At 41.9% G+C, this 19,560-nt stretch overlaps 1 protein-coding gene across 3 annotated transcripts in view; it reads right to left on the reverse strand.

Annotated features, from left to right (window-relative positions):
• The window catches only part of EPG5 (ectopic P-granules autophagy protein 5 homolog), a 94,202-nt gene that overhangs the window by 73,651 nt on the left and 991 nt on the right, over nucleotides 1–19,560 (reverse strand). For 2 of the 3 annotated variants that reach the window (XM_045849815.1, XM_045849814.1), the window contains exons 2-6: nucleotides 6,834–7,778; nucleotides 4,930–5,173; nucleotides 3,928–4,064; nucleotides 2,958–3,065; nucleotides 1,768–1,841 (exon numbers count right to left, since the gene is read on the reverse strand). In XM_045849815.1, the coding sequence (XP_045705771.1) occupies nucleotides 1,768–1,841; nucleotides 2,958–3,065; nucleotides 3,928–4,064; nucleotides 4,930–5,173; nucleotides 6,834–7,778 (1,508 nt within the window). Of the gene's footprint in view, nucleotides 1–1,767; nucleotides 1,842–2,957; nucleotides 3,066–3,927; nucleotides 4,065–4,929; nucleotides 5,174–6,833; nucleotides 7,779–19,560 lie in introns of those variants that run through there. The other variant, XM_045849816.1, reaches the window with a different exon arrangement.

The raw sequence follows: 19,560 nt of genomic DNA on the forward strand, positions 1-19,560 counted from the left end.
CAAATGGTTTAAGTTAGTAAACAAAAAAGAAGAACTGACTAAAACTCAAGGAACCCAAAATCTCACTAGTGTCGGTGCAGAGACCGCAACCATTCTGCCGGCAGTGACGAGAGAAAGGGCAGAAAAGCAGTTGAACTAGCACCTCTCCTGCACACCGTGGGACCTCAACACACACAGACTGCTGCAGCACCTTAACTCCAAGCAGGCTTTCAGTGTTGCCAGTGTAAAAGGAGGCACCGCTTTAAAAATCATGCCTTACTGAATAAAAAGGATAATCCATAGGTAATGCAGAAGCTTGTTTGGGGCACAAAATACATCTAAATGCAAACACATTTTTAAGTCAAATCATATCTATCCTTGTATCCAGGAAATGAAAGAGGCGGCGGGAAGAATTCCTGCCAGCCGGATTTCCACACAGTGTTGGCTGGGTCTGGTGAGCAGGTGTGGCCAGAAGTTTCTTTTCCGAGACCAACAGCTTGGTTCTCAGTCCCCTGTTCCCGCCTCTCTGGCCTGACCCTGAGAATTCACCCATTCCTTCCTTCAACCAGGAGCTTTCTTCCATGACTTCCCGCTCTGTAGCTCTAGTGCCCAGGAGCTCCAATCCTGAAGCTCCAATCCTGAAGCTCCAAATGTCCATGCTGTCTGTCACATGCGTATCCATTTACATACATGCCTCAATGACCTCAAAGTTTCCTCCTTACACAACAGCTTGCCCTTCTGTCTCTTCTGTCTGTTAGGGCTGCCAATACCCTCTCTGTCACTGGGTCTATCTGAACCACTGGGTCTATCTCTGTCACTGGGTCTATCTAATGCTTTCCCAAGATGACCTTTAGCTTTGTCTCTTTCTCTTCCCCCTACTATTACCCCAACTGGGCTTGCAGGCAGACAGGCTTTCTGAGACTGAAAGCCGGGGCAGTAACACTGCTCAAGGTCACCTCGATACAGACTCTGCCTCTCCCCCAGTTAAGGAGGTGCTCTCCTGATGCTGCATTGGGTCCCACGGCCAGGAGAGCCAGATGTCTGTAACTGTAATTCAGTTCAGCCGAAGTACACCTTCTGTCTCCTGCTGAGCCTGAACTTGCTTAAATACAACTTCCATTCATGTTCAAAAACCCTCAATTACCACAGAGGAGTATCAAATCTAGATCCCTCTGTCTTAATGTGAGGGCCTTTTATAACCCAACTCACTCTATGTACCTCTATTACCATCCCTCACACACGCAGCCAGGCTGTCTACGCACCTGTCCCCTGCACGGCTGTCCTCACCTGTGCTTTGGGCCACTGCCTGCTGTTCTCCCCACTACAGCGCCCTCTACTCCTCTTCTCCTGCTGAAATCCACCCCACCCTTCAGCCCCGCTCATCCACTTGGAAGCCCTGGCTACTCCACGCTGCTCTCTTCATTCTCATCACATCGATCATAGCTGCACAACTCAGCACTTAAATCTGTGTTTTTTTTCCTCTGCCACTAAATCTCTTCTTCTAAGAAACAGAATATCTTTTGCCTCTCTCCACAGTACCTTTCATAATAACATATATAACAGGAGAGGCAAACCCACCAAAAGGGGGACCCAAAAAGATTATATATAAGCCGTTAATAAGGTCACTTAGGGACAAAGGGCAGCGAACCCAAAGAAAACCTGCGATGTGAAATTCTGGGATGCGGACACAGCCCTGGGCAGTTCTTTGAATACGGACAGTTTAAGAAGCCAACCCTTGAGAGAAAGAAGCATTTCAATTTCTACATCAAAAAGATCTTCCACACTTACTTGACAGGAGACATTAGTAGGGCAAGGGACTGCATAAAATGAAAGACCCCTGATGGGTTATTCAACACTTTGATCTGAAATCAGAGAAGGAAAAGGCATACTGTAGAAAACCAACAACCCGAGTACCCACAAGCTCAGCTCCCAAGAACTCTGAGAAAGGGCGCTGTTGAGAAAACAAAGATGGAACTGGCGCCTGACCGAGGGCGAGAACACCGCTCACGGGTGCCCTGGCAGTGGTGAGTCGGCTGTGCTCCAAGAGCGAGGCAGCTGGGCAGTTTGTAATCACCTGTGACAGTGTGGGCCAAAGCACAATGTGCTATTTTAATCCAAAGATGAGCAGAACAGAACAAAAATCCTCCTTCTAGCTAGAAAATCCAAACTTCTTGCCACTAGAAATACTAAAGAAAAGGCAATGTGAAGAACTTGGCATACACTTGGCTTCTACTCATCCGAGTGGTTACTGTTAGTAACAACACAACTAAAGGCAAGAAGCAGAGAGAAAAACCTATAAACCATATAATCAACACTTGAGTTGATTGTATGAGAGTTGATCACACAGACCTGGATACGTGCCAGTGTTAATACACTTGGAGATGCTGGTAGTTTCTGTTCTGCCTGTACCAACTGTGGTGTAAAGTGGATTAATTCAGGGAGCTGTGTAGCCCTGGCCAGTGGGGCTGGGTTGGAGTATTGCCCCATAAACTGGAAGGTTATGGGTTCAATTCATGGTCAGGGCACCTGCCTAGGTTGTGTTTCAGTCCCCAGTCGGGGCACATACTAAAGGCAACCAACTGATGTTTCTCTCCCTCCGTTCCTCTCTCTCTAAACCAATAAGCATGTCTTTGGGTGACAATAAAAAAAAAAAAAAAAAAGAAATTTAAGGATCTATGCTGAATACTACAGGAAAAACTCCTAGAGAGCCTTCCCACACAGAAACTTTACAGAATTAAATACTACTGAACTACCAAGTCAGGCTGCTACCGAACTTCTTCTGTAGTTCTACTTAATTTCATCAACTATGGGTGACCCAAGAACTTTCAGCATGAAAATCTCCTACAAATATATTCTGGATGTATTTTAAGAATTTTATTTTAATATATTTTTAACTAGCCTTTTTTAAAGCAATTTCTTCAGGAATTAACAAAATTTACTTCCCATACCCCTCAAAACCAGAAAGATACTCATCATACCTGTATAAAAGGAACAGCCCACTTACTAACACCGGCTGGGCACCGAAGAACATGGTTTAGCAGGAAGAGGTGATCTCCAGGGCAGCCGACTCTCTGTAACACTGACACCTGAACAACAAGGGACACACAGTACCACTCCTTAAAAAGAAGAATGTATCCAGGGGTCTAGTGAAGTCACTTATCTGATGTCTAAATACATGTGACCTTTCAAAGGGTAAGCAGACAGAAGGTATACCATTGACTGATCGAGTTTCTACCACAGAGGCAGCCAGAGGCTGATGAATCTATTAGTACTATGACAAAAATATCTTAAATTGTTTCTCTGCAAAATCTTTACATCTGACAAATTACAAATCACTAACATTCCTGACCATTTGTAAATAGAAGTATTTTAATCTATTCTCATTTGTAATAGTTTCTCAAACCTATATTGAGTGAGTATGCTTAGAACCTCACCTCCTATTTAAGAACTCCAGTACGAACCTAAAAACGTACCCAAGGTGGCCCCATTAAAAACACAACCAATAAACAAATAACCTTCCCTGTAACATACCTAACATCCTTCCTATGTTTTAAGTATGTTTTAAACTTTTTTAAAGTATGACTAAGTGCAACATTAAATATAAGATGAAAGAAACATGGAAATTTTTTAGATAAGACACCTATATTCTAAACATGAATCCAGTCTTAAATTTAACAGGCTTCACGCAATTCCATTTCTTCCTAAGTTGAAGCCAGAAATCATTTAGCGTAGTAAGGTTCATCAGAGACAAAGGCCCTCTGTGTTTGATGACGCACCAGGCAAGCACAACTTGTCCCCGTGTGTCCTGATCAAAGACAGTGTCACTAATTAACAAGGTAAATGAATTAGCTAAAGAAACTGTTGGAGAAAAATTGTAAAAAAGAAATAATTCTTAAGTTATCAGAGAAAGAAAAGAAAGACTTACTGCATCTACTTCTATCCCCTTACCAATGTTTGCAGCCAGAGGAGAACATCATCCTGGAACTGAGTGTCTTCATTAACTCTCCTGGTGAACATGAACAGGACACTAATGCACTCCTTCAGCTGGCACAGATCAGAGGGAATGCTTTCTGCCTGTTTAGAAGCTATAAATTAGAGAGAGAATTAAATGAATCCCACATAAATGGTAGGGTTTTGAGGAGGAGGAATATTTATTATCTTCACTTTAAAAAAAAAACTCTTCAAAATATTTACTTTAGATAAAAATCCAGGAAGAGAAGCTCTATCAAAAAAATTTGAACTTCTACTAAATATGTAAACCAAAAAAGCATTTAACTTTGTGAAGTATTTCAAAGTACTTTTTTAAATTAAGTACGATTTTTAAATTTATCGTTTATTTAAAAATCAGCCCATCTCTGGCCCAGCCCCAGTTCTCTGATTGGTAATAAAAACAATGGGGGGGGGATTTTTTTACTTTAAACGATCCTAATATCTCTCCCAGAAATAAAAAGTGCATCATTCATGCTGTACACATAATACAATAAAGCCTCATTTCTTAAAACACCAAATAAGATGAAAGATTCAGAACATTAGATCTGAAAATCTAAATATAATAAAAACAGCCTCACAAACAGGACAAGTAAAAATAAAGTGCAGGAGACAGAGGATCAAAAAGTACTGATTTCCAGTTTTACAACCAAAAAATCTATTTGGACCTGATTTGGTAACAAGCACATAAATTAGGATGATGAGGGACAATAAGGATAAAGAGTAGCTTTCCAGCTTCCTAAAAAAGCAAAAGATTGTGGGGAAGGCAGACCTCACACTGCTTCTAAAAATGTTAGAAAGGCAGACCGCAATCCTGTGTTGGGGAGGCAAGGCAAAACCACAAGCACAAACGTCACCTTGTAATACCGATCAGTGTACAGTCAATTCAACCAGAGCGTACCCCTCAATGTTTTTTGCATTTCAGACTACAAGAGAGAGTGAGACGTCCAATTACTTACACACCTCGGCCTTGCTGATGAATTGCTAAAGATCTCAAAACAGCCGAACTATTAAGCAAGGCATAGATGTAAGACTCCACTTGCAACCTGGAGAGCACAGAAGTGTAAGAGTGCAGAGCCAGGGTCTGGTGGAGGTGCTCAGATTTGGCATCAAATAGCTTCTTTAGCTCCTCCAGAGCATTTTCATTCATTTCTACTCTTTGGTAGCGATGATAGCCTGAAACTTTCACTTGATCTGCACAGATACCCTAGCAGTGGAAAAAAAGGGAAAATATGAAACCAGTTACTCTTTGCACTTAAAATAATCAGCAGCAGGCATACAAGGCACAGGCTTCAGTACCATCTTCAACATGTGTATAAACCACAGTGAGGGAGCCACAGTACCACATAGAGAACAATAAAGTGTAGAATCAGGTGCCAAGGAGCATAGTACCACACAGCATAATGCCAATCACCAATGCATCAAAAGATCAGAGAAGAGAAACCCTAATAAGTAGGTGAAGAAAGATACAAATAAATAATAGAGCCCTGGCTGGTGTGACTCAGTGGATTGAGTATGGGCCTGTGAACCAAAGGGCAGCTGGTTCAATTCCCAGTCAGGGCACATGCTTGGGTTGCAGGCCAGGTCCCCAGTAGGAGATGTGTGAGAAGCAACCACATATTGATGTTTTTCTCCCTTTCTCTCTCCCTTCCCCTCTCTAAAAATAAATAAATATTTTTTTTAAAAAAAACAACAGAGCTTATCCCTAAGAGTCTCATGATTGATGATCTTACCTTCTACTTTACAAACCCACCGAGGTCAATGTGATTGCCCACTCAACTGTAAGAGACCTCAAAATACCTTTGTACTTTCCCTCATCATTCTTTGTGATTTCGCTCAAAACAAATAAACTCCTCTCCTCTCCTCTCCAATACTAACACTACCAGCTGTGCTCTTGCTTCTAGCTTTTTTTTTTTTTTATTCCAGGGAGAAAGAGGAAGGGAGAGAAAAACGATGTAAGAGAAACATTAATTGGCTGCCTTCTGACCAGGGACTGAACCCACAACCCTAGGCATGTGCCCTGACGGGGACTTTAACCCACAACCCATCCTTTAGTCTAAGGGACGCTGCTCCAACTGAGACTAACCTCTCCTTTTCAGTATCTCCAAATGTTTCTCTCTCTCTCCAGACTCCTTCCTATCTACAAAGAGAGAGAACACAAGTACCCCAATGAACAATGATTAGGGTTGGGGGAAAAGATTCAGGTTTCTCCCTCGTATCTCCTCAAGCTTTCCTTCAATGTCCAGCTTGCCGAGTGGCCTTCTCTTCCCTGCCATCCCTTCCAGGCCACTATGAAATGGCTTTCCTGATGGTCACCTTGGTCTCTACCGGGGCACATCGAACTGCCTTCCCCGTCTCCTCATCTCTGAACCTTACTCCATGAATCATCCTCTCCTTCGTACTCTCTCCCCTCTGGATGTTCTTATTATGCCCAAGGTCACAAACCAAAAACTCCATGGGCTGAATCTGACTTGGAGACATGACCTGCCTGGCCTCTACTGTGTGAATGTGTGTGTAATTAGTTGCCAACATTTTCCAATCAAGATTCCTCACATTTGGAAAATCGTAAGATGTGGCAATGCTGGATCAACACAACCTCACAGCAATTATCAGCTAGGACTCAACAGCAGCTGCCCCTGCTGGACAGGACATGAGTTTGCCCAGTGACCACGGTCCCATTCAGCCTGCTTCGCTTCTTCAGTTACTCGCACAGCCCCTGCAGGTGCTTCACTTTATGATTCCTGCACTGGACTACTCTGGGCTAAGACAGGGTCAGTGCGGGGACAGGAGCAGACTCCAGGCCTAGATGGCATCGGTTAGCAGTACCCCAGGCTCCTGAAAGCTTTATAGAATACTAGTCAAAATACCTGTACAGACAACTGCTCCTCCTTAAAGTGCCATAGTCGACTTTTAGCATTTTGGCAATCAGATGTCAGAGCACCTAGCTCAGCTTCAGCCAGAAGCAGCTGCTTCCTGCATCGTGAATAGTTCAAAAGCAACTCATAAAATTCATGCCTGTCTTGATGAGCCATGCTGTCAAATTCCTCCAAATATGACTCGACATTTTCCAGCCATGAACCAGGCTCAAAGACTTTTAGCTGTTCTTTAGTAAATGGTACCACTTCTGGTTGAGCTGGGAGCTCTGGGTAGAGTCGTTCATTACGAAGCAAGGGTTTTGCTGCCACCAGAGGGGGCACTTCTTCAGCAATTTCAGCTGGCAACTGGGGATACAGTTTTTTCACTCTGGGGGGCTGAAAAATGTCCGTGGCTTCACAAGAACTCTGCAAGCCAACACTGTGTAGCACCTCTGAAGAAAGCCCCAAGGCTTGTCTGTCTTCTCTGCTATGCTGAGTCTCTCTGGCCTGTAAATCTTCCACTCCCTGTAGAGTGTAAGAAAAACTAGATTGCAGTGTACTTTCAGAAGGTCCACATTGTACCACTATACCTTCTTCTACGTCTGTAAAGTCCTTGGGAGTTTCTACTTCGGTTCCAGCATTGTCTCCAGGGTCAATCTTTGGCTTGACTGCATCACCCCCAACATCGGCTCCCACCTCCTCCCCTTCTTTTACGGTCTCTGTGTTACATGTCAGGGACCCTTCGTTATCTATGGTTAAGGAGGTGAGTTGTATGTCAAACATTTCAGTCTTGTTTTGTCCACAGGCGTCATGCTGGAGATCGGAGACAGTTAGCACCTTCAGGGGGTCTCCTCTGAATTCACAAGCAAGAGCAGGGATTTCCAGTTCTCTGGAGGTTTTTGGAAGGGAGACTTCATCAGACTCTTCCTTCTGAAGACTTTCATATTTCTTCTTTTCCTAAAAACAAGATTTATAATGTGAAATAACTTACAACAATAACCATGTTTTCAATATGAGGAATTTTTAAATTGTATATAAAATCTAAATGTTCTCATTTAACAAATGGACTCCATATTCACTCCACAAACAACGTTCCCTATTCTGTATTATTCAGTTTTGAGCATGCTGAACTTGGAGATTCAGTAGTCTAATCTCAACAGAGAAAGACATCATAATAAGCAGCAAATTATGATTCAAGAATGGGAAAGGAAAGTTGGTTGGTCTCCATTCTGCTAGAGGTAAAGTAAAAAGGAACAGTCTCCAAGTAACTTTATGCCTCAATAAGTTCGTCTTCATCTTGACAAACAAATTCACTCAAAACTTTGGCAGAAAAAAGTTGGAACAACTTGAGCTATAAAATAAATAACTACAGTATTGCATTATAACCCACAAAATAAAATAATGTCCATAAGCTTATAATGACATAAAGAACTGAATCAATGAATATATATATTTTTAAATAGGTGAGACGTGACAACCCTTCCTTACAGAGGAATTTCAATTAATAAATGCAGATGGAATGAAAAAAAAAAAGAAAAATCACCATTATGATACCATTATAAAACCACCACATGCAAGACTGATGCTGAAGTCGGTAAATAAAAATTTAAGCAAAAACAGAATCATTTGCATAGTCTCTAAATACTCTGAATATTTAACTAAATATCTTTTAAACATCTCTAAATATCTTCTAAATATTCAATAATTACAAAGGGAAAAATAGAAAGTTTCCGTGGGAAATCTCGGCACACCCTACCTTAACCAAGCATTCAAAGCTACCACCACCAGCACTACAACCCCGCATGACTCCGGGAAGGCCTACTGCCTCTCCAGCATCCTGTCCAACAACGCAGGACCTCAATCCAACTACGAGAGGACACCACGGGAAAGGCCCCAGTTAAGGAACTGTCTACGAAATCACTTAAGTGTTGTGGTCATAAAAGACTAAGGAATCCAAAATTATGCCCCCCCCAAAAAACACAAAATACAAAAAAAAGTTAACCATCAAAAAATAAAATAAGCCCTGGCTGGGTGGCGCAGTTAGTTAGAACATCGTCCAATGTGCCACGTTTGAGGGCTTGATCCCCGCAGGTGGGACACACACACAAGAACCAATCAGTGAACGCATAAATAAGGAGAACAACAAATCAGTGTTTCCCTCTCTCTCTCCCCAACCCCCTTTCTTCTCTCTCTCTAAAGTGAATAAAGTAAACAAATAAAAATTTTACACATATGTTTTTGGCATTAATAGAAACTAGATATATAAGAAATAAGCTGGATTTTAAAAATTATGAAAAGACTGCTTTAAAAATTGTTACATCCAAACAAACTTAAAAAAATGACTAAAATCACTCAATACTTTTCAACTATGGAATTTTTTTAAGGTAAATATGACAGTTACACGTTATTGGTGATTTTGGATTATGCTGTCCAGCAAAATGTTCAGTAAAAACACAGCTGACATTAGCCAAAGAGGTCAGGCATTTTTATGTACCTAAAATTAGGGAGGATTAATATTTTTTAAATGGAATTAAGCCAGTCTGCTGGAAATGAATATAGCCACCAAACATTTGCAAATGGCAGTGATTCAAGGAACAATGTGCCCCACTCCACACTTGTGACCTGTATCACATTCAGAGATCGGCCACACAATTCACACAGACGGTATGCCAAACTGCCTAAAATCATGAATAAAAGGAAAGTATTATGTGAGTGTTCATAACAAAGTATAAAAGTAAGCCTAATGATACTGCAATCATGTTTAGAGCACACTTGCTATGATAAACAGGTTTCTCAACATGGGAGGTCCCAGAGAAAATCAGGAAACACCAAAGGTTACCACTGCGACAGAAACGTTGCTGTGCTACTACTGCTCAGGGCTGCAGCCAAATTTTAGTTAGCAAATCGAACGATTAGAAAGTAAAATTAAGAAAACAGTATCATTTACAATAGCACAAAAAGAAAAAATACTTAGGGATAAATTTAACAAAAGAAGTATAAAGCAAAAATTATAAAACATTAAAAGAAATGAAAGACTTAGTAAAAGTAAAGACACCCCTGTTCACGGATCAGATCGCATTATTCAGATGACAAGGCTCCTCAAACTGGCAACACAATAAAAATTCAATACAATCCCTATCAAAATTTAAGCTGCCCCTTTTTTTTTTTTTTGCAGAAAATGGCAAGATGATGAGAAAACTCATGGGACTCAGAATAGACAAAACAATCTTTTAAAAGAAAAACAAAGTTGGATAACTCACAGTTTACCATGTTTTTTTTTTTTCAATTTGAAAACCTACTACAATCGTATCGCTGCAGTAACAACGAGCGTGTGGTGCTGGCATGTGTGGTTCTAGCGCATACTAGACAAAGAGACAGACGGAGCAGAACTGAGAGTCCAGAAATAAGCCCTTCCCTTTAGAGGCAACTGATTTTTCAAGAACACCAAGACAATTCAATGGGGAAAACGTGGCACCAAAAAACTGATGTCCAAATGAAACTCAACCCCTCCCTACCCGTGCAGAAGAAAAGGGGCCACATATTAACCTGACAAGCTCAGCGACCTAAAGTAACCACAAAGATCGTCGGAAATTAAAACCTTTCTAAGTGACAGCAGTTCATGGTGGGTGGTAACATGCTAGGCTGATATTTTTCCTAACAAGGTCAATCTTTACCTCGACTGAGCCTATCTGTCCTCTTTTTGCATCTATGATAACATACCTTTGGGAATGTCAAGGTAACTTACCTTTTTCCAAACCTCTTGGGCACAAAACATACCAGAGCTGAAAGCACCAATCCCCTTAGTGTTCTTGTTATCATGTTAATTGTTGACTGTTAACTATTCTTTACCCACCCATGTAAAAGAAGGGTCTATCATTTTACCTTTTATCCAGTCCCTTTGGTCCCCCACTTCCAGCTCCAGTCTCTCTACTCTATCACCAATGTAAGTAACAGAACCCCCTTGGGTCTCCTCCTTTGACTGTAATGTATAAAATAAAGTGCTAAGCTGCCATACTCCAGAGCACTGATAAACTGAACTTTATAAAAATTAAAAAATTTTGTGCTGAAAATGAAACCATGAAGAAAGTAAAAAGACAACTCCACAGAATGGGAAAAAAATATTTGCAAGTCAGTGATCTTGAGACAGGGCAGTAAGAATCTGGGAAAATTCCTGAGCAGGAGGAATGGGGAAACTGAGAAGAAAAGTAAGCAAAGCCAAACAGTCTGGGCAATTTACAGCCAGCTAGAGAATCGTAAGACCTCACCTCCCCTAACCGAGGACATCTGAGAGTAAATGGTTTATACCGCTCCTCCCTAACCAGACCGGAGAGTACATAACCTCCCTGGTCACAAACCATGGGCCTCCCAGGAAGAGAAGAAGAGGAATTCTAATGAAATGGAAAGATAACACCTTGGAACAAAGGGGCTAGCTTGGGAAGAAGCTGCAGATTTCCCTTCCAGTTCCCTCTCCCTTGCAGGAGGGGGACGCCCCCACCCCTACCATCTGCACTCCCTCTAGGAGTTTCCCCGTCCCAAATTCCTACAATTCCCCTATATAAACTTGCTTCTGAAAGCTCAAGTTAAGGTGGATGTTAGGGTTTTACTCACCACCTTCTAAGACTGCTGACCTCTGATGTTAATAAAAGCACAGTTACAATCCAGTCCCTGTCTCTGCTTTTAAGCTGAGCAGTGACAGGCAGTTTGCGCCAGGGGCCCAGTTGCCCTCTGGTTTCAATCTTATAAGGGGCCTAGATCCAGAATGAAAAAAGAGCTGTTTAAAAAAGAAACAATAAAAAATGGAGTCGCTTCTGCTAAGCCACATCACCAAACCAAAACTTAAAACCTAGCCTAACTGCAGTCTCAGCCTCCCCTGGGAGAACTTTAAATCAGTCAGTCTGGAATTTCCCCATCAATACAGTGAGATAAACTGCCCCGCAAGACCCCAGCCCTCCCATAAGGGAAGGTGTCCTTGACTGAAACAACCCTCTCTTAATTTTTTAGTCCCACTTTCCATCTGTCTATAAAACCTTCCATTGTGTTCAACTCCTCAGAGGGCCCTTCTAGTTGCTAGATGGGTGGGATATTACCTGATTCATGAATCACTTAATAAAGCCTATTAGGTCTTCAAATTTACTGGGTTAAATGTCTTTAGCAGAACTCTTCTGACTTAATAATTAAGAAATAAATAAGTCAATTTAAAAACAAAGGAAGCAAACAGATGTTTCTCCAAAGAAGAGATACAAATAACACATAACAAGATGCTCAACATCATTAGCCATTAGAGAAATGCAAATCAGAATCAGAATGAGGTACCACGAGGGTGACTACTTCAAGCCAGATGCGAAGTGGTGGCAAGGCTGCAGAGAAGCTGGAAGCCTCACGCAGGGCTACAGGGACTGCAACAAGAAGTCACTATGGAAAACAGGGAGGCAGTTCCCAACTGTGGTAAAAGCTGCACAATCCTGTGATCATACTAAACACCACTTATACATTTAAGTAAGTGAGAAGTGTACAGAGTGTGAATTATAGCTCAATAAAGCTCTTAAAAACAAACACAAGAGATTCTAAAAACTTAGTGAGTTCAGAAATAAAGAAAAGCAAGCAAGCAGAGACCCGAATGGGGAAAAAAGGGGAAAAAATCTTTAGTTCTCTTCTCCAAAACTCTAACCCGGCTCTGGGGATGGTGCATGCTAACTAGAAGACAGACAGCTGATGCAGCAGGCACATGACGGGCCACATGATGGCGGGCACAGCAAACAACCTCCTCCCAGCCTCGGGCACCCCAGGCTTCCTGTCCAACCTGTCCCTTCTGCAGTTTTTAACCTCCCTGTGTGCCCTCTCGCCCCACTCCAACCCCACCTCACCCTTCCTCTCTCCTTGCTGCAGGACTGCCCTTGCAATTTCAAATTCTCCCCCTCTCCAAATAAAAGAGGTGGAGAGGTAAGAGATGAAGTGTCCAGCTGCTGCTCCCAAACTTGCACACCCACTTCCATCAGATCTACCTTCCCGGGAATAACCATAACCATAATAGCAACAGAAAATAGGATTAATCAATTAAAGAATTTTTAAAAGCTTCTAGCCCCGCCAGGGAAGAACACAGAAGCCTTTAGACTTTTATTACCCCTTAGGGAAGAACGCAATGCTTCTTTTGGTTTCAACAGTGGAACCAAAGAAAACTACCTGTACAGACAGGAAAGTTAGGTCCCAAGAGGAATTAACATAGAGTTGCCCCAGAGAAGAAGCTGAGGGGAAAGGAGAGGGAAGCTGAGGATTTCATTGGAAGAATGGCCTAGCCCATCAGAGAAGGCCAGAGGGAGGGAAGGACAGACAATAGCAGGTTGCCCAACCTTTGAGCTGGTGGCCAAGGCCTGCCCCTGCCCCCTCACAGAGCCCCGGTCAGGGAAAGACCTTCTGGGGGACATAGGTATAGGGAGGAGAGGAGGTTTTCTGCAATCGTCACCAATGTCATTGCCTCATGAGCTGTGGCAACCTCCCGGTGGCTCGCTTCACTTCTCTAAAGCACAGAACAGAGGAGCAGGTCTTGAATGACTCCAAGCCTCCGGCCTCTGCCCCACCACCAATTCACCCCAAACATCATTTCAAGACTGGTCTCCATAAAACACCGCTCTGAACAGCATGAAAACAGTCATGGCTGCCCACGGATAAAAGACTGACCCTTAACTCTGGCACTCAGTGCCTCTGTGAACTTAGTTATGATCCAGTTCAAGGCAAATCCAAGGCAAAATTTCCGACAACCACACCAACCCTGAACTCCAGCCATCTGTATGTCTCAGCCGGTCCTTGTCACGTACCACCACATATGATTATTTACCTTTACGTTCTGTCCCCACCCCACCACAAGTGTCTTTGAGGCAGGAAAATTAAAACAGGAACAAAGGCCTCATGCTCCACCCTTCCCCTTCTCCATCTTTGCTAGAACATCACAGAAGGGACCTTCACTGACCACCTGTGCTCCCTCCCCAGTTTCCTGTAATTGGGAGGACCAAAAAGAAATTGCTATCTGGACAGGAGAGACAGGCCGAGCCCACCCGCATCAGAAGCAGAGGACCACCCTATCTGCCTCCTTCTCCCACATTTAATGAAAACCTTCCACCCAGACCCCATCAGGTTGCCAGCCCTCGCTTCTCAAGTGAGAGCTATTGAAACAGGTAAAATAAAATGTCCCTCGAAGTTGCTCCATCAGGTTAAGCCCTGCCAGGACTATGGCAGTTATCAACAGGCAGCTATCAAACAATGGTCCAGGAACTACCCTGACTTCTTTTAAGTTTGCTTTTCAGATCTAAAGCTAAGCCACAACCCCCAGAGACAAGCTCTGGCTGAGAATGTTGCCTCAGCATCCTTTAGTAAGTGCTGCACAATCTCACAATGCTTTGCTTCGCTGACATGTGCCAGACATCAGTTTTCCGAACAAGAAAAACCTAACCTACTGCCTGACTGGTTAACCCCAGCAACTTGTGCTCTCAAAGCCATAAAACCCGCTAAGCCCCACATTTGGAGGGCAAAACCCGGAACCCTATCTCCGTGTTCCAGCCCTCTGCAGAGCCTCAAAAAAATCTGCCTTTGCTTCTACCAGTGTCCCTGGTCTAAATTCTTTTATATCAGGAGACAAAAACCCAAACTTGTTGGTAACACTATAGCATTAATAAATTTACTCTGCTTTGCTAAATCTGTCACACCCTTGAATTCCTTCTTGCTCCGTGACAAGGACCTGGATCGGGCTGAGGCCTCCCTTGGCCTCCCCAGACACTGCCCGGCATCATCTTGAGGCCAGGTAGGTATCTTATGCCTCCGTGGATCTGCTCTGCCTTTGATTTTTCACACTGTGTTTAAGAAGTATTTCTGGAGTGCCGACTACATGCTGAGCTCTGTTCTTGGTACAGGAATCGTAAAGTGAAGAAATTATTAAATTATCCAACAGTTATTTATATTTACCATGTGTTCTGCAACATTTAGAAAAAAAGTTTTAATACACCCATCAGAAGACAGAGGGAATATCCAAAGAATTAAGAGGAAACTGAACTTTCATGCCAAAATCTGAATCTATTATTACACTTAGAACACAAAATTTCATTTCAAATTTAAAAAAAAAAAAACAGCTTACAATTACCTGCCATTTGAATTAAACACAGATAAAGACATAGAACATACTATACTTATAATAATCAGTACAGATCACAAAATAAAATTCAAACAGAATGCCATGCACATCAAGTCAGGTGCCAAAATTAATACTTTCAAATCAATTTAAGAAAAAGATATGTATCTTAGAACTAAAAATGGGCAGGAGATTAAGAAAAATACTTTTCTTGATTTTTGATTTCCATATAAGTTACATACAGGTTAAAGAACCAATTTTAAAACCTATAATTCTATGAGAGAAAAAACAATCAAGAAATTACACAGAAATGGAAGGGTTGTTAACAAACACAGAACAACATTTAACTATTCATGACAGTTCGTGGGCTCTGAGGTGTTGCAGCACGCTTGGGAAAAAATCTAAAGAACACACCACAAACTGTGACCAACAGCTAGCTTTGGGAGATGGAATTCCAAGCATTTCTCTTTTGGGTTATTTGTTTCTCTGTATGTGTGCACACACATAAAAACATCCTTTTTAAAAGCAATCAGCACTTTCTAACAAAAATAAATCTTTTTCAGAAATTCTGAAAAACAAATGGGAAGTTTCCATTCACTAATTACAGTTCTTTCTCTTGGAACTGTAGTTAAGAAAAAAATTACAACTCTTTTCCCCCTTTAAAAATAATGATGAGCTGCTTCTTTACAAGGATGAAGATCCAATTTTAAATATTTTATTTATTTATTTTAGGGAGAGGGAGAGAAACACTGATCAGTTGCCTCTTGCATGCTCCTAACTTGGGGCCTGGCCTGCAGCCCAGGCATGTGCCCTGATCGGGAATTGAACCAGTGACCTTTCTGTTTGCAGAACAATGCCCAACCTGCTGAGCCACACCTATCAGGGCAAAGGTCCAGTTTTGAACGTTCCATAGAATACTTTCATGAAATTATTTAATACTTTCTAGAGATTTTGATATCCTCCTTTTCCAGATACAGTAAGGGAAACACCCTTACAAATGGAGATTTTCCTTACAAATATAAAAGTCCTTTTATAAAGTTTGGCTTCTACTTGGGTTTCAGAGCTTTTCTCATGTCTACCATTTCTTAAAATCAACCAGCCTAAAATAATCAGTATCTCAAAGAGGCATATTCTGGGGTGGCAAACACTGTTCCCCTCGAGTGTCTAACAGACATTTATTACAAAATTGGCCTACCCAAAACTGAACATCTGACCTGCCCCCTCAAAAACCTGCTCCATCCACAGCCTTCTCCCCATCAGGGTCATCCTTGAAGGTTTTCTCCCACAGCCCACATCCAGGTCATCAGCAGTTACTGGCTTTATCTTCAGAAACTCCGCAGACTACAGAAAACATATGAGATCTTGTCCCCTGGTATATGTTGTCAGTTTGGCTCAAATAAACTTATTAGAATTCTCTAAAAATAAAAGAAAGAAAGAAACTCCCCAGACTTCAAAGACTTCTCGTCACCTTTGCTCCTATACCTCTGGTCCAAGCCACCACCACCTCTTCTTGCCTGGGTTAACGCAACCGTCTCTTAGGTGGTCTCTCTGCTTCGACTCTTGCCCACTTACAGCCTATTTTCAACAAAGCACACACAGTGATCCTTGGAAACATAACTCCAATCACATCACTCCTCTGCTCAAAACCCTGAGGGGACTCCATGCTCCACTCAGAGTAAAAGTCCTTACAATGGCCACTGACCTGGCCCTGTGTTACCTTTCTGACTTCATCCAAACTACTCTCCCTCACTCACCCCACCCTAACAGCACCGCCTCCTAGCAGTTCCTAGGACAGACATGCCACTGCCCTAAGGCGTCTGTCCAAGCTCTTCTTCTGCCTGGAATGTTCTCCCCCAAGATCCACAGAGCTAACTCCCTCACCTCCTTCATGTCTTTATGCAAATGTTATCTTCACCAAGCATCACCTCGACGACCTATTTAAAACTGCAACCCATCCTAATACCTCACCAGTATTCCCCAACTCCTTATCCTCTTCTCTTGTTTCTATAGCACTTACCATCTTCTAACATGATATATTTTATTTATTTTTATAGGGTTTACTGTTTGCTTTCTCCCTCTAGAGTGTAAGCTCCATTAAGGCCAGGTTCTTCATGCGTTTTTCCCCCCTCTATTATTTCCCAAATGCCTAGAACAGCTTCTGGGACATGACAGGTGATTAATGAGTGTTTCTTCAACAAATGACTGAACCTTAGGAGGCACAGAAGGAGCTACATAATATACAGCAACCCCAACTTACCTCCTACAACCACAAATGGGAGGGAGAAACCAAGAGATCTAACAAGATCAATAAAATCTGGGTCCTCTGAGGTGGGGCATATGTGTAGTAGAAGATATTTTTAAATGAAGATGTTATTAGGACTATCTATTAGGTATCAGACGATCACCACAACCTGGCAAGGTGAGGTCATTCGCCAGATGATTAACACTGAAAAATGTAGACCAGCAGCTGGGCCAAATCCAGAAGCTGCACAAACTATTCAAAGACAATAACACATGACACTACTCACTTCCTGAACTGAGCCTTGGAGCTATTTTACAGCTCTGTAAATAGCTGCCAAATTATACCACAGATGGTAAAGATTTCATTGATGTAGGACTTTATAATCAATGCCAAACCACAGCCAGCACTAAGAGAGTTAATTTTCTAGACTGACAAGTTTAAGGGCCTTGCTGGTACTGTGAACTTTTTTTTTTTTTTCATTTGTGTTCTCATACTACTCAGGAAACTTACAGGAGGAAATTCTTCTGAGTGACAAAGCTTGGAAATATTTTTCAATACTAACATTTATTCCTTCATCCAGCCAATATTATCAAGGCCCACAAAGGCTGTGAAAAGTACCAGGAACGTGGCAAACACGACAGGCCCCTTCCGAGTTCACAGTTTTAAGGGAGAAGAGAGATGTTGCCAAAGCAACTACCAGTGGAATGAGGGACACAAAGATGCAGAGTGGTACTGATGGATTTGGGAGGAGAGACGGGCAGCGGGAACAGACCTTAGGCGGAGGTGAAAAAGCCAGATTACTGAGGGCCTGAGTCCACTCTAAGAACTTTATAGACTCTAGCCTCTGGGCTATGGGAAACCTTTGAAAGGTTTTGAGGACAGTCATCAGTATTTTGTTTTTAAAAATATCAATCCATATCAATCCAGCTTTAGTTTAGAGAATGGACAGCAAGAATGAACTTGGAGAGGCCAGTTTAGCAAAAAAACCCTCCTTGGAGAATGACTGTAGTTGTTAAGATGAAAGAAATGGGCAGAATTGAGAGAACATTTTAAAAATACAACTGGTAAGACTTAATGGCTGATTATCTTTGGCGGGTGAGAAAAAGTATATGTCAAGAATTTCTGGCTTGACTAAATTCTTCTAGAATGAAGGGCTCTTCATAAATTTTTTTAATTTTTGACTTTAGAGAGAGGGGAAGGGAGAAAGAGAGGGAGAGAAATATCAATGCAAGCGAGAAATGTCAGTTGGTTGCCTTCTGTAGGCACCCTGACCAGGGACTGAACCCACAACCCAGGCATGTGCCCTAACTGGGTATCCAACCGACAACCTTTTGGTTTGCAGGAAAATGACCAACCAACTGAACCACAATGGCCAGGTCACCTCTTCATAAATTTTAACAGACAAAAAAAAAAAAAATAAGTCAACCTATGCTTGTGTAGGAAAGTTGCCTGAAAGCTGTCAATAAAATAAGCAATTGGTTTTTCATGATGGGTTTAAAAGTTTTAAGATTTTAAATTTATTTTAGAAACTGTTCTCAACAAAATAACTGGACTGAGAATCCTCTTAACTGACTGTTTTTAGATATTTATAACATTCCATCTATAGGAAGATACCTATAAATATATAATACAATTATTGGCAACTGGATTGATAATTCAGATTTCTGGCTTTTCTCATTAACTACATGCCTTTCAGCTTATCATTTAACTTCTCTAGGCTTTAATTTCACCATTCATTTTTTTTAAATATTTTATTTATTTATTTTTAGAGAGGGAAGGGAGGGAGAAAGAGAGAGAGAGAGGAACATCAATGTGTGGTTGCTGGGGGTTTTGGCCTGCAACCCAGGCATGTACCCTGGCTGGGAATCAAACCTGGGACACTTTGGTTCCCAGCCCGCGCTCAATCCACTGAGCTACGCCAGCCAGGGCTTCATTTCTTTAAAAATATAGATTAAAAATTAATTAAGACTCTGTTCTTTACAGATTGATGTGTACATGTTAAACACTACTGTATTCTAGGTTCGGGGGCCTGATGCACGGCTGACCGATGGCTGTTTTCTTCCCCCTCTGTGCTGACAGTTCTTGCCAAATTATATGCAAAAGTATTCCTCTCAAAAGTGTTTCTGAAATTAGGTAGTAAAAGGGCTTTCTCGCCCAAGAGTAACACTCACAGACCTGTGAGCACTGGTGTACGTAACTCCATCCACTAAAGGCTTTTCAAAAGGCATCATAATGAAAAGGATCCTCCTAAGTCATTGACAACTTATTAAACATAGTACCTTTGAACACTAGTCTCCTGTTCAAGCCTTGTTCCCAAAGAGGAAATCAGATTTAGTTCTCATTTTTAAGTCACACCTGCACTGGAACATCACCCATTTGTA

The sequence above is a fragment of the Phyllostomus hastatus genome, unplaced genomic scaffold (genome assembly GCF_019186645.2).
Source record: "Phyllostomus hastatus isolate PE091 unplaced genomic scaffold, TTU_PhHast_1.1 phas_contig_80, whole genome shotgun sequence".
In the NCBI taxonomy this organism is placed as follows: Eukaryota; Metazoa; Chordata; class Mammalia; order Chiroptera; family Phyllostomidae; genus Phyllostomus; species Phyllostomus hastatus.